This window comes from Carlito syrichta, unplaced genomic scaffold, assembly GCF_000164805.1.
Source record: "Carlito syrichta isolate Samal-C Ts95f unplaced genomic scaffold, Tarsius_syrichta-2.0.1 Scaffold130369, whole genome shotgun sequence".
In the NCBI taxonomy this organism is placed as follows: Eukaryota; Metazoa; Chordata; class Mammalia; order Primates; family Tarsiidae; genus Carlito; species Carlito syrichta.
The window spans coordinates 55,637-70,834 of record NW_007074465.1 but is presented as its reverse complement, the minus strand read 5'-3'; the positions used below and the strand labels follow the sequence as shown (position 1 = coordinate 70,834).

At 46.3% G+C, this 15,198-nt stretch overlaps 1 protein-coding gene across 3 annotated transcripts in view; it reads right to left on the bottom strand.

The window, feature by feature from the left end:
• The window catches only part of NUP107 (nucleoporin 107), a 47,561-nt gene that overhangs the window by 31,990 nt on the left and 373 nt on the right, over nucleotides 1-15,198 (bottom strand). Inside the window, exons 2-8 of one of the 3 annotated variants that reach the window (XM_008048945.1) lie at nucleotides 14,350-14,441; nucleotides 13,192-13,278; nucleotides 12,205-12,320; nucleotides 8,312-8,456; nucleotides 5,441-5,544; nucleotides 1,747-1,874; nucleotides 400-448 (exon numbers count right to left, since the gene is read on the bottom strand). In XM_008048945.1, coding sequence (XP_008047136.1) covers nucleotides 400-448; nucleotides 1,747-1,874; nucleotides 5,441-5,544; nucleotides 8,312-8,456; nucleotides 12,205-12,320; nucleotides 13,192-13,278; nucleotides 14,350-14,441 — 721 coding nt within the window. Of the gene's footprint in view, nucleotides 1-399; nucleotides 449-1,746; nucleotides 1,875-5,440; nucleotides 5,545-8,311; nucleotides 8,457-12,204; nucleotides 12,321-13,191; nucleotides 13,279-14,349; nucleotides 14,564-15,198 lie in introns of those variants that run through there. The other 2 variants (XM_008048944.2, XM_008048946.2) reach the window with 2 other exon arrangements.

Below are 15,198 nucleotides of genomic sequence, written 5' to 3'. Positions count from 1 at the left end.
GTAGCGCGTGCTGTAATTCCAGCTACTTGGAAGGCTGAGGTGGAAGGATCGCCAGAGTCCAGCAGGTCGATTCTGTGGTGGCCGGGACAGTCACTGCACTGCAGTCTGGGCGACAGAGTGAGACTCCAACTCAAAAAAAAAAAAAAAAAATGCATAGAGCAATGTCTGGTAGGGTACATAACAAACTTATAATGAATACTCAGTGGGATGAAGACAGGCTTTTACCTTTAACTCTAATATAAATCAACATTTGATTATTTTATGAGATTGTATTTTTTATTTACTTCTAAAATTTTTTATGTAAAAAAACTCAAGATGGAGGTTGAAAATAAAATCCTGTTAGTAGAAAATATTTTAATTTTTAAGGATTTATAAAGAAAAAATTAATACAATACTTACAGTAATTTCAAACATATTTTCATCTTTTAATTCAGACTGTATTCTGTCTCTGGGGAGAAAGAAGACAAAATAAAAAAGCCTTATCTCACATGAATGTAAGAATTCACAACTAAGCGTCTGACAGAAAGAAAATCTGGTTAATGTCTTTCAAACTTCCATATTACATATATCTACCTTTCAGTGATTGATTGATCTGTTTGTTTGTGTCGGGAGTGCAGTGGCACGCTAATGGCCACTGCAGCTTTGACCTGTTATGCTCAGGCGAACCTTCTGCCTCAGCCTTCCAAGTAGCTAGAACCATAGGCAAGAACCACCATGCTCAGCTAATTTTTTTTGAGTTGGAGTCTCTTACTCTGTCACCCAGGATGTAGTGCAAGTTACTGCGACCCCACCTGCTGTGCTCAGATGATCCTTCTGCCTCAGCCTTTCAAGTAGCTGGAACTACAGGTGTGCGTCACCACACCCAGCTAATTTTTTGATTTATTGTAGAGATGAGGTCTCACCAAGTTGCCCACACTGGTCTCAAACCAGCAGGCTCAGGCAATTCTCTCACCTTGGCTCCAAAAGTGCTGGGATTATAGGCATGAGCCACCATGCCTGGCCTAGTTTTTTTATTTTATTGTAGAGACAAGGTCTTGCTAAGCTGCCTGGGCTGGTCTCGAATACCCTGGGCTTGGGCAATCCTTAACCTCCCAAAGTGCTGGGATTACAGGCATGAGCCATCGCATCCAGGCTTTTTCTTAATTTATCCACCCTAAACATTGCCTTATTCTTAGTACTTTCCTTAAATCTTTATACATATCCACATTTTTGCAGATGTCTTGTGGGATTGAAGAAAATATTTTCTTTTTTTTGAGTCAAAGTCTCACTCTGTTGCCCAGGTTGGAGCACAGTGGCACACTCACAGCCACCCCAGGATCAACCTGCTGGGCTCCAGCGATCTTTCTGCTTCTGCCTTCCAAGTAGCCAGAACTACAGGCGCACATTACCATGGCCAGCTAATTTTTGATTTATTGTAGAGACAAGGTCTCCCCAAGTTGCCCAGATTGGTCTCAATCCCATGGACTCAGACAATCCACTCTCACCTTGCCCTCCCAAAGTGCTGGGGTTACAGGCTAAGCCACCGAGCCTGGCTAAGAAAATAAAAACGTTGGTAACTATCAGCTTTATGACCTAACACCCATTCCCGCCTTCTCTCATAATTCATTCCTGACAACCAAGGTATTAGAAACGATAAGCCTCAAAAGTAGCAAGACCTTGTTTTAAGCACATCCTTCTCTTTTGAATTAATCTGCCACAGGCTTGTTACCTTCCGTCATTTCAGTTATGCGTTCTGTGTGCCTTTACCTGTACAAAGATGCCAGCAGCCTCCATGTGACCATCTCCTGCTGAAGCAGCCAGAGCATACTGGCTGTTTTTGAAAACTTCTGAAGTCCAGGTGTTGCCCGACTCACTATTTTACTCAATATATTCACCTGATTTAAAAACGAGGGTAACGAGGTTAGTTTTCTACAATTCTGAGTTATAAAAAACTTTGTATTCTTCAAGTACACAATGCTAAAACAGTATTGTATTTAAAACATATATTATAAATGTTTCCTATCTTGTCTTTTTTTTTTTTTGAGTCAGAGTCTCACTCTGTTGCCTGGCTAGAGTGCAGTGATAAGTTCCCGGCCACTGCAGCCTCGACCTGCCAGGCTCAGGCGATCTTTCTGCCTCAGTCCCCCAAGTAGCTGGAACCATAGGCATGTGCCACCACGCCCAGGTAATTTTTGGATTTATTGTAGAGACGAAGTCCGGCCATGTTGCCCAGGTAGGTCTCGAACCCCTGGGCTCAGGCAATCCTCTTGCCTCTGCCTCCCAAAAGGATAGGATTACCGGCGTGAGTCATTGAGCCCGGCCTAGTCTGTCTTCTTAAAGGGCACATAATGCAGCATTCCTAGTGGAATGGTCCTAACTTGGGGCAGGGCGTTTATGTATCCATGATGAGTCGAACATGCTCTAGATTCAGCTTCAACTACCACAGGCATGGCACACAGGCTTTCTCCCTGTCTACTTACCCAGAGGCTAAGCTAAATCAAACTGACACCTGACAAAATCATCCATGAGTCAACACAGTAGCAATGGAAATTTTAAAAAACATCTTAATGTTATATTTGAACTATTTCTACCATGACACACATTTTCCACGATTGGCACCAAAGCATTGGCATTTCCTTTTTTCCTCCTCACTCCGTGGCCCAGGCTGGGGGGCAGGGGCACACTCCCAGCCACCGCGGCCTCGACCCGCACGGCTCTGGCGATCCTTCCACCTCCGCCTTCCAAGCAGCTGAACTACAGGCGTGCGCTACCACGCCCGGCTAATTTTCTGATTTATTGCAGAGATGAGGTCTCATTTTGCCCAGGCTGATCTTGAACCTGTGGGCCCAGGCAATCCTCTTGGCTCCATCTCCCAAGGTGCTGGGATTACAGGCATGAGCCACCGTGCCTTGGGCACTGTCAGTTCTAAAAAGTACTTCTTCAAAGTCCCTCCTTGTTCCAGAGCAGAGATCTCAAGCCATTTCTGGAGGAAGACACATGCAAAACGATCGAAGGGAAGGTACGACTAGTCTGCCAAGAACACGAAGTTGCTCCTCAGGATTCATACGGGCCCAGGGTGAAGGTAGCCCTTCTCAGGCTCCGATCACTACCTCCTCTTCTCAGCAGGGAGAATGAAGAGCAAGACGGCTGACTCAGAACCCGAGGAGCCACACGGGCCTTCCCACACCCCAACAAGCTGCCTTCAGTAAGAGTGTTACCTGTACTTCTTTTCCCCCTGAGCAGGGGTCCCCCTCTGTCGCCCAGGTTGGAGTGCAGTGGTACAAACATAGCTCACTGAAGCCTCCACCTCCTGGGCTCAAGCAAGCCTTCCACTTCAGCCTCCTGAGTAGCTGGAACTACAGGTGTGCACCACCCAGTCTGGCTTATTTTTTAATTTTTTGTAGAGATGAGGTCTCACTGTGTTGTCCAGGCTAGTCTCCAAGTCCTGGGCTCAAGTGAACCTCCCACCCTGACCACTCAGAGTGCTGGGATTATAGGTGTGAGCCACCCCACTCAGCCCTATAATTCTCATTCACTAAATTCTCAGTTGGAATCCCGACTTCAGTGATTCACTCAGTGATTATTATTGCTTTTTCCTTAAATTTAACAAAGTTACTGCTTTTATAATGGACCAATTCAGAGGTTGATTGTTGAAATGTTAATACATGCTAAAAAAGCTGTCTACTACTATTTCTTTTTTGTTTAAAGATAGGGTCTTGCTCTGTCACTCACACTAGGGTACAGTGGTATGGTCACAATGCACCATGGCCTCCAATTCTGGACTCAAGGGATCCTTGTGCCTCAGCCTCTTGGGTAAGTGGGACTGCAGGCACGCAACACCCAGGTAACTATTTTAATTTTTATTTTTTGTACTGATGCAGTCTCACCATGTTGCTGGTCTTAAAATCCTGGACTCAAGCAATCCTCCGGCCTTAGCCTCCCCAAGCGATGGGACGGCCGACGTGAGCCACAATGTCTGTCCTCAAATATTCTTGAATGCAATAGTTTCTTGAAGCCTTTTCCCTCTTTTAAAAATAAACGTTATCTCTTAGAGCAGTTTTAGGTTCACCATTGATCCTTCCCACCGGAGTGGGACCTTATTACAGCTGATGAACCCGCACTGACATGTCACTGTCACCCAGAGCCCACAGTTCACAGGAGGGTTTGCCCTCAGTGTCCACGTCACGGTCTGGACAGTGCACAACGGCTTGTTCCTCACTACAGGGTGACACAGTTTCCTGCCCTGAAGATCCTGTGTCCCTTCTGTTCACCCTGACCCCACTGTCTCCATGCTCTGTCTTTTCCAGAATGTCGTGTGCAGCAATCAGATGCTGCAGCCTTTCCGAAATGGGCTTCTTTCACCAGGAGTGTGCATTTAGGGAGCTCCAAGCCTCCCCAAACTTGACAGCACCTTTCCTTCCAGCACCGAATGGGCTTCATGGCCTGATGCACCTGCTGAGGGACATCTTAGTTAACTCCAGGTTTTTGTGAATAAAGCTGGAACAAGAATCCATGTGCAGGTGTTTGTGTGGACACCATTTTCAACTCACCTGGGCAAACTCCAAGGAGTGGGATTGCTGGATGCTGTGGTAAGAGTATGTTTAGTGCTGTGGGGGGCCACGAACTGCCTTCCGGGGCCACCGTGCTGTTCCATGCTTCCACTGGTCACATGGGAGGTTCCTGCTGCTTTGCGTCCTCCCAGCGTCTGGGTGTGCTCTGGGTCATCCACACCCCATGGGTGGGTAGTGGCGACTCACCCTTCCAGTCTGCAGCTCCCCAGTGACCGATGACGTCACATATTTCTTCAGAGGCTCACCTGCCACCTGCATATCTTCCCAGTGAATGTCTGTTCCCAGCTTCTGCCCAACTTTTAACTGAGCTGTTCATTTTCTTGTGGCTGGATTTTGAGAGCTCTTAGCACAGTTTGGATCTTCCTTTCTTAGAGCAGCAGAATCCTTTGGCCCCAATGAAATCTTTTGAGAACCATCAAGATGTAAAAAGCAGGGACACTGTGGTCAACCCACCGCCACTCCTGCCACTGCTCCATTGAGACATCACCCTTAAACAGCATGAAAATTAGCAGCTTTGAACAGGTGCTGCAGCTCACGTCTGAAATCCCAGCACTTTGGGAGGCTGAGGCGAGAGGACTGCCTGAGCCCAAGGGTTCGAGACCAGCCTGGGAAACTTGGTGAGATCTCATCTCTACAATAAATAAAAAAATTAGCCAGGCGTGGTGGTGTGTGCCTGTGGTTCCAGCTACTTGGAAAGCTGAGGCGGAAGTATGGCCTGTGCCCAGCAGTTCAAAGCCGTGGAGGGCAGGTGCGTGCCACTGCACTCCAACCTGGGCGACAGAGTGAGACACCAACTCAAAGAAAAAAAGAAAAGAAAATTAGCAGCTTAATGGTGTGCAGAAAACTAAAAGTACCAAAGTTAAGCCAAAGATGGAGTGAAATCACCTTACCTGACTACCACAAATGTTTTCATACTCTTCCACGAGGTCAAAAACTGTAAGTGACGAGTGCTTCAAAAAGGACTGCAGGAAATCAGAGAACATACTCATGGATGCTGGAACACATTCAAAAGAAAATAAATGAAAAAAGTTAAGTGACATGTTTCCGGATAATTCTGTTCGTTTGAAAATTTAAAACCATAACTGCAATCTTTCCTTAATTCACTGCTGTATTTTTTAAGACACATATAACAGAAAACCATCATCTTAATCTGTTTTGAGATGGCGTTTCACTACGTTGTCAGGGCTGGTCTTAAACTCCTGGGCTCAAGCAATCCTCCAGCCTCGGCCTCCTATGGAGCTGGGATTAGGTGTGCACCACTGTGCCTGCTTCCTGTGTCATTTTTAAGCACAGCGACCATAACTACATTCACATTGTTGTGCTACTGTTTCCACCACGCTGCCACAGAACTCTCTTCACCCTGCACAATGGAAACTCTCCTTACCAAACACTCACCGCCCACTCCTCACTTACCCCAGCGCCTGGCAACTGTCTCCCTGCTTTCTGTGTCTGTAGGTCCGACTACTCTCAACATCTCTCATAAGTGGATGCCCACAGCATTTGACTTTTGTGAGTGGCTCCCTTCACTGAGCCTAATGTCCTTGGGGCTTATCCATGTCAAAGCATGTGTCCAATGTCCTTCCCTTTGGGCTTAATAGTGACATTGCACTGTGTGTCTAGTGCACATTTTGTCTATTCCTCTATCTGCAGACTCTGGCTTGCTCCACATCCCTGAGACTCTGCTTTCAATTCTTTTGGCTACACCCCCCCCAGGCAGAACGGCTGGATCGTAGGGTAGTCCTGCTCTTAATTTTTTGAGGACCTGCCATACTGCTTTCCACAGCAGCTACACCACGTTACATCCCTCCACTGACACACAAGATTCTCCTTTCCCCACATCCCTGCTGACACTGGTTACTCTCGTTTCTTTTCTTTTTCTTTGAGTCGGAGTCTCACTCTGCCGCCCAGGCTGGAGTGCAGGGTCACGCCCATGGTCACCGCAGCCTTGACCTTCTGGGCTCAGGTGATCCTTCTGCCTCGGCCTTCGAAGCAGCTGGACCCACAGGCATGTGCCACCACAGCCAGTTACTTTTTCTTGATTTACTGTAGAGACGAGACAAGATCTCGCCAAGTTGCCCAGGCTGGTCTTGAGCCCCTGGGCTCAGGTAATCCTCTTGCCTCAGCCTCTCAAAGTGCTGGGATTATAGGTGTGAGCCACCGTGTCCGGTTTGTGTTTCTTTTCTAGTAACTGTCCTAGTGGGCATAACGTGGTATCTCGTGGAGGCTTTGCTTTGCATCTCCTTGGTGTATAGTGACCCCAAGCACTTTTCCATGTGCTTACCAGCCATTTGTTTATCTCCTTTGGAGAAATGTCTAATCAAGTTCTTTGCCCATTTTTTTTCTTTTTTTTAAAGGAAGAAAAGGAGATCATTTAACATATTATATGATCTAAACAAAAAGTTATTATTTTTTCTATCTGGGTTTTTTTTTTGTTGTTGAATACAGGAATTCTTTATGTATTTTGGATATTAACTCCAACCAGAAACATAATTTGCAAATATATCCTTCCATTCATGGCTATCTTTTCAGTCTGTTGATTGTATCCTTTGATGCAGTTTATAATTTGGATGTAGCCCAATTTGTCCATCTTTTTCTTTTGTCACCTATTGATCTTTTAAGATCTTAAAGATGTATTAGTTATTAGTCTTTTCTGTATTATCAACAATCACTAAAAGAAGTGGACCAATTTTAAAGCATCCAACTATCTTTTGAGCACAACACAATGAAATAGCTGAGAAAGTTATAAGAAACACTAAGTGGTATGTGCCACTCAGGGAAAGTACACACTTCACTGCAGCACAGTATGATATTTAAGGTCTCACCCCTAAAAAGGGGCTCTTGTGGCTTATAGGTTAAGGAGAGTCTTTTTGAGTCACTCAGTATGCAAGAAAGTAGTGATACTCAAGTGTTAAGAGCAGGGCTCTGGGCCACGGCTGCCCAGTCAGGTGACCCTCATCAAGTTCTCACCTCTCTGCACAGCAAATACCCTCTCCTCTGAAATGGGAGTAGTCCTTGCAACTAACTGACAGGCCAGGGTAGGAGACATGAGTGAATGTTTGTTCAGGGTAAGCACTGACCAGCATTCCTTTGTCAGCTCATGACGAAGACGCAGGGAAGACCCCAAGGCACTAACAATGTACAGGTACACTGTCCAGAGGGGATGGCACCAACAATTCTCAGATCAGTAAGGCAAGAATACCATCTAACAAAACAGCATTAGGGCCCAGGCCAGAAACAGACACACCAACAATGCTAGGGTAAAAACTAACAGCAAAAGAGACATGCTTTCAATCACACAAAAAGGAAATAAATTAAAATACAAGACTTGTCTAGGAACCCAACAGACTGTTATTTACACTGAGATATACTACGGCAAGATGCTGCTCTGAGCACTCAGGTAACGCTCTCACCTTCTAGAGACAGTATAGCAGACAGTGCAGTCAGGACCATTCCTTACGAGCTTGTCGAGAATATACTATAGACAGGAGAAAGAGTGCAGGAAGATAGTCATCTAAGGTCAGAGAGAGGCCTTGGGAGAAGCCAGCCCTGCCAGCACCTTCACCTAGACTTTCAGTCTCCAGAACTGGCAGAAAATAAATGTTTTTTAAGTCAACCCCCAAGGAAAACAAACAAACAAACAAATGAAAAACAGGAGGAAAGAAAAAAAAACCACGCCACAAGGACATTCAGGCGCAGGAGGAGCCAGTGTCCTTGACCTTGCGGAAGCACAGGTACCACAGCACAAAGCTCCAGCCACTCACCAGCTTCCCCAGGATCGTCCTCTCGCAACATGACCGCGCTGAGGGTCATGTCTTCTGTTGCATTGTGGGGCTCTGTGTTTGTGAAGAGCCCTGAACGCTGCGATGACAGTGCAGCTGCCCAACAACTGTCGTCCAGATTAGTCACCTGGGGAGAAAAGAAAGGAAGGCATAGAGGAGTGAGGGAGCTGCTGCCCCCGCGTGCTGGCCACTTCGCTGCTGGAGGAGGCCTCAAACTCCTGGGAGTGATGGCTCCATTTTTAAAAGGCAGCAATTTTGTTAAGAAAGTTATGCTCTAGACATTTATTTTTCTTCCCTGTATACCCTACGCTTTTTCAAAAAGTCAGTCACATTTTGTAAAATGTTTATACTTTGTAAAACTCAAGCTGCTAGCAGCAGGTAAAATAAGGTGCTACCTCAGTGAATTCACCTCAACATTTCATTTTTAGGACACCATACAGGACAAATGACTTCCTTTCTTCAAAAAAACGAATGGCAATGAATAAAAGGACTAGGGGGCCGAGACAGTGGCTCATTTCTATAATCCCAACACTTTGAGAGGCCGAGGAGGAGGGATCACTTGAGCCCAGGAGTTTGAGACCAGCCAGCCTAGACAACACAGCAAGACCTTGTGACTATAAAAAACATTTAAAAATAGTCAGCCATGGTTGTACATGCTTATAGTCCCAGCTACTTGTGAGGCTGAAGTAGGAGAATCACCTGTGGCCAGAAGTTTGAGACTGCAGTAAGCTAGGACTGCAACGCTGCACTCCAGCCTGGGAGACAGAGCCAGACTGCACCAAAAAGGCCAGCAACGGTGGCTTGCGCCTGTAATCCCAACGCTTTTGGAGGCCAAGGCAGGAGGATTGCTTGAGGTCAGGACTCTGAGATCAGCCTGGGCAACAAAGTAAGACCGTGTCTCTACAAAAAAAATTAGCTGGGCACGGCGGTGTATGCCTGTAGTCCCAGCTATTTGGGAGGCTGAGGCAGGAGGACTGCTTGAACCCAGGAGGTTGAGGCTGAGGTGAGCCATAATCGTGCTATTGCACTCTAGCCTGGATGAGTGAGATCTCATCTCAAAAAAAAAAAAAAAAAAAATTTGACACAGCTGGGGAAATCCAAGCACCTGATAAAAACGAGACATAATGGACATTTGAAATGTTGAAGGGCGCACTGTGTGTGTGTGCTGGGGCGATATACATATATATTTTTTGAGTTGGAGTCTCACTCCATCGCCCAGACTGGAGTGCAGTGGCCGCTTCCAGCCACTGCAGCGGCCGCTTCCAGCCACCGCAGCCTCGACCTGCTGGGCTCCGGCGATCCTCCCGCCTCAGCCTTCCAAGTAGCTAGAACTACAGGCATGCGCTACCACGCCCGGCTGATTTTTGATTTATTGTAGAGATGAGGTCTCGCCAAGTTGCCCAGGCGGGTCTCGAACCCGTGGGCTCAGGCAATCCACTCACCTCAGCCTCCCAAAGGCGCGGGATTACAGGTTGAGCCGCCGAGACTGGCTGCTGGGGCGATATTAACTAGCACTGTCCTTATGCTAAAGCAGGCATCCTTTTTTTGCCTCTGAGATGCGGCCTGACGTCTTTATGGATGAAGTGGCAGGACGCTGGAGAGTTCTCATGGGATGTGGGGGTGCACACGTGGGCAAAACCTGCCAACGTCCTCACTGCCGACACCGGGCCACCGGCAGAGGCTCACACACTCCTCTACTATCCAGAATAAGAACTTTTAGAAATCATCTTGACTGAAAATCTAGGCATGAGCAACAATACAAATGCTCCTTTAAATGAGTCTCCCCAGGACAAAAGCCAGGCATCGTGGGCCCCAGGACCCAGGTATCCATGTGGTGTAACTGCTAGAGGAGGACTGCTCACAGCCACTGCCAAGGCCAAGCACTTGCTCCCCTCCTTCTCAGCACCCACAGTTACTAGCATCAGGACCCAACGGAAAGCCGTTTTATTTTTCCCTAAGCCTAGACCACTAGGGATTAAGCTGAAAATCTTAAGCAGCAACCACATTTTGCTTTCAAAGAATACTTTGGTCCACAACCAAATCTTGGTAGGTGGACATCAGACATACAATAAAAATATTAACACAGCAGATACTTTTACTTCTTGTGGGCAACCTAAATCCAAGATGACTTTTCATGGTTGATATTAAAATTAGCAAAATAAAATGGGAAAATATCTTTAACTATAAATTTTGTAATGATCAGTGCACATGTTCTCTGTTCTGGCCTACAAGACCAGCGATGAGACTGTCGGCACTGTAGTTCTGAGGCAGTACCCTAGAAAGCATTGTATCTTCTTTTGCTTAAACCCCGGATGCAGTCCGTTCACTTAAATTTTTAAGTAGAACAAGATAAACCTACCAAAATAGCCAGTTTCATAAGTAGAATAAAACTGTTCCATGACTACATCATTGCTAAATAGTAATACTCTAAAAATCAACAAGACTGTAAGTTTCAAAGGTTGATTTCACCTTCTATGATGAAAACTATCTCTTAAAAGTCACCTAAATATATATGTTTTTTGGAGTTGCAGTCTCACTCTGTCACCCAGGCTGGAGTACAGTGGCATGTTCCCAGCCACCTCAGCCTCGACCTGCTGGACTCAGACAATCCTTCTGCCTCAGTCTTCCAAGTAGCTGGAACCACAGGTGCACACCACCCCACCTGGCTTATTTTTTTTTAATTTACTGTAGAGACAAGGTCTCACCAAGTTGTCCAGGCTGGTCTCAAACCCCTGGATTCAGGTAATCTTCTTGCCTTGACCTCCCAAAGTGCTGGGATTACAGGCATAAGCTATACTGTCCGGCCAAAAAAACCACCTATTTTAGACTATTTCACATGTGCATAAAAACATCTGTGCCTTTTTGATAAGCACAGAGTCAAAGATAGAGGAACCATTTTAATCCTGTTTTTGGAACTAAACGTGCCACAATACTCTACTAATACAATGAAATTCTTCCCCTCAGACATAATCCTTTCTTTTTCTACAGGGTATTTTTAACACCCAGGTGAACGCACGCTGGATCAGAGTTTGCATAACATTTCTTCTGCTGTTTTCAACACTGTATCCTAATGACTCCTAAAGTGTATCTACTTTCTTTTTTTTGAGTTGGCGTCTCACTCTGTTGCCCAGGCTGGAGCGCAGTGGTACAACTCACCACAGCCCTGACCTCCTGGGCTCAGGTGATCCTTCCACCTCAGCCTCCCCCAAGTAGCTGAGACTATAGGTGCATGCCCCCACGCCCAGTTATCTTTTTGATTTTGTGTAGAGATGAGGTCTTACTATGCTGCCCAGGCTGGTTTCGAACTCCTGGCCTCAAGCCATTCTCCCACCTTGGCCTCCCAAAGTGTTGGGATGACAAGCATTAGCCACCATCTGGTTGACTTTCTCCAGTTTTCTCTTTTGTACCCTTCAAAGCACTGTCTCTCGTTCATATGATATCCTTCATCTACCACCCTTGGATTCCTACGCTCCTTTGTTGCAAAACTGGTTACAGCTTTTACAGCCATCAGCAACCAACCAGAGTGTATTTCTTCTGATCACAAATTGCCAAATTTAAACATTGTATCCGCACCTAAAGGCTGCTGGTATCACAGGTTCCACCTGTGACTTGAGGTGTGTAAGGGTTCAGTTTCTTGAACATCTGATCAAACATCTCAATCCACATAACCTGGAGTTACTTTTGTGGTGAACATGACTTCCATTTTCTTTTCTTTTCTTTTTTTTTTACAGCAGGATTTATCGAGAGGACAGAAAATCTCCCACAGTGGGAGGGGACCTGAGGGGGTTGCCCTCAACTTTCATTAAAAGGCTTTTCAGCCAAATATCACACTTTTATAAAAAGGGAGAAGGTTCCAGCCCTATTTTTCTACATACCGTGGAGAGATTTCCCAAGAACCCCGAAGACTGTGTAAGTCGGGGAGACCTCCCTCCTGTTCCCAGAATGCAGGAAACATCTGGCGGCCTGGGGCAGCTTCGGCTCAGCGGGGTAACTACAAACAAAGAAAACCCAAGGGCATGAGTGTCAGACAGACAAGGAGGACAGAATGACTTCAGTTTCCAATTATTTAGATTCTAACCAACAAGTACTTTAAATGTTAACACTTCTATGACACAAGGATTTAACCTGTCTTTCTAAATTTGAGCTCTTGATCTTACTGAGCCTATCAGGAAAAGTTTCACTGCGAAAACAGATGCTTTCACTATAACATAACGAAGACACTAAAAGTCCGTGGAGTCTCCATGTTCTAATTCTCTAAGGCATACCGAGGCAGTAATACAGCCAGCATACACTCGAGTATACAAACCTTGTTTGAATACTATTTCCATTACTTACATATTTACTTCTCCCACTAATTAACTTCTTTAAGTCTCGCTTCCAGTTTTGGTAAAACAGAGACAACAAGACCTATGTCACAGTTACTGTGTACTTGTGTAAACTGCGGTGCCTTACTCATGGTAAGCTTCACAAATAGGAATGGAATCATTATTATTAATATTTGAGAGGACTGCCTGAGCCCACGAGTTTGAGACCAGCCTGGGCAACTTGGCGAGACCTCATCTCTACAATAAATCAAGAAAAATTAGCCAGGTGTCATTGCGCGTGTCTGTAGTTCCAGGTACTTGGGAGGTTGAGGCAGAATGATCACCTGAGCCCAGCAGGTCAAGGCTGTGGTGGCCAGGAACATGCCCCTGCACTCCAGTCTAGGCGACAGAGGGAGACTCTGACTCAAAATAAAATAAAATAAAATAATTTGAGCTTAATTACTGATATTGTAACCAAATACTGTACTTACTATGTGTACAATGTTAGCTGCTATTATAACTGCTATTATTAAATGCTTTAAAAGCCAAAAACCTTACATGGCTGTCGAAATGAGCTGGGAGTTCGTGGAATAGCCTGGTTTTTTGGTGTAGCACTACCAAAATTTTCATCTTGGGATGCTCGAACTGTAGAAAGAGTTAAGAAAAGTTTTCCATGTAGAAAACAGATCTTTAAAGTTAGAATTAACCACATCTTCACTTTATGTGAGTACATTTTTTAAGAACAAGGTATTTTATGGCCACTGTTTTTCAGTCTTAACTACACAGTGAACTAAGAGTTTTTAGAGAGATCTCAAATTTAAAAAGGAAATCTAGCTGGGCTCGGTGGCTCAGCCTATAATCCCGCGCTTTGGGAGGCTGAGGTGAGTGGACTGCCTGAGCCCGCGGGTTCGAGACCCGCCTAGGCACCTTGGCAAGACCTCATCTCTACAAAAAATCAAAAATTGGCCGGGCGTGGTAGCATGCGCCTGTAGTTCCAGCTACTTGGAAGCCTGAGGTGGAAGGATAGCCGGAGCCCAGCAGATTGAGGCTGCAGTGGCTGGGAGCGGCCACTGCACTCCAGTCTGGATGACAGAGTAAGACTCCAACTCAAAAAAAATAGAAATAAAAATAAAAAAATAAAAAGGAAATCTAATCTCAGTAGACGCTAACCAAAACATGATAGTCAGCAGTAAAATGGAATATCCTTATTCTCAGGGAAACCTAAATCTTAATCACATTAAAGTTCAGCATTTAGCAAATAACAGATAAGAGGAGCAGAAAAAACTAATTTTGCCAGGCTCGGTGGCTCAGCCTGCAATACCGCGCCTTTGGGAGGCTGAGGTGAGTGGATTGCCTGAGCCCGCGGGTTGGAGACCCGCCTGGGCAACTTGGCGAGACCTCATCTCTACAATAAATCAAAATGAGCCCGGTGTGGTAGCGCATGCCTGTAGTTCCAGCTACTTGGAAGGCTGAGGCGGAAGGATCGCCGGAGCCCAGCAGGTCGAGGCTGCGGTGGCCGGGAGCAGCCATTGCACTCCAATCTGGGTGACAGAGTGAGACTCCAACTCAAAAAAAAAAAAAAAAAGAAAAAAGAAAAAACTAATTTCTACAGGACTGCATTCTAGCCAACGTTTAGCACCACCCATAAAAAGAACATTCTACAACACTGCTGCAAGTATGTGGCAAAACATCAGGATGCTTAAATGCAAAGGATACTTAAAACTCTCTTCTGAGCACTCTGTTTCCGTGCGGTCAGTGTCACCTCTGCCTCCCGGATCACAGGGGACGACATCTCTTCAAAGCCACTCCTAAAGAGGTAAAACCAGAGCCAGAACACAGCATTTGCAAGGAATCGTATCCCCATCAGCGCAAAGGACCCTGAGGCAGTGAAGGTATCAGTCACTCCAGTAGCCAAGTCGTCAACCTTTCTGCTGAGAATGCCCCCTCGGATCCAAATCCTGCTAACTTCTTTAAGTTCCACTCAAATTCCACCTGCACAGAGACTTCTCTGACTTTCTAGCACTCAGCATGTTATGTTCTTCTAGGGAACTGTTTCAACACTTGGAATCTATAACACTGCTCTGGCTAATTGCTTCAAAAGCCAAATCTTCTTTCCCCCGTTGGACTGAGGAGTTGCCTAACTGTAGGAGCCAGCTCCTTTCTTAAACTTAAACTTCACTTTATTTTCGTGGAGACCGAGGTCTCTACGCTGCCCAGGCTGGCCTCGAACACCTGGGTCCAAGCGCTCCTCCCGCCTCGCCTCCCAAAGCGCTGGGATGACAGGTGTGCGACACCACGCCCGGCCAATTTTCTGACCTTCTGCAAAGACGGGGTCTTGCTCTGTGGCCCAGCTGACCTCCAACTCCTGGGCTCCAGCGACCCCCCCCGCCTCGGCCCCCCACGCGCTGGGCGACAGGCGGGACCCCGGCGCGGCCTCGGGGCTTCCCCCACCGTGAGCCGCTCTCGCCCTCTTCGGCCTGGCAGTCTTGGTGCGGGGGACGCCAGGCCCTGCCCTCGCAGGCCTGCACTGAAGCCCGAACCGGCCTTCAGCGCCTCGGCGGCGAC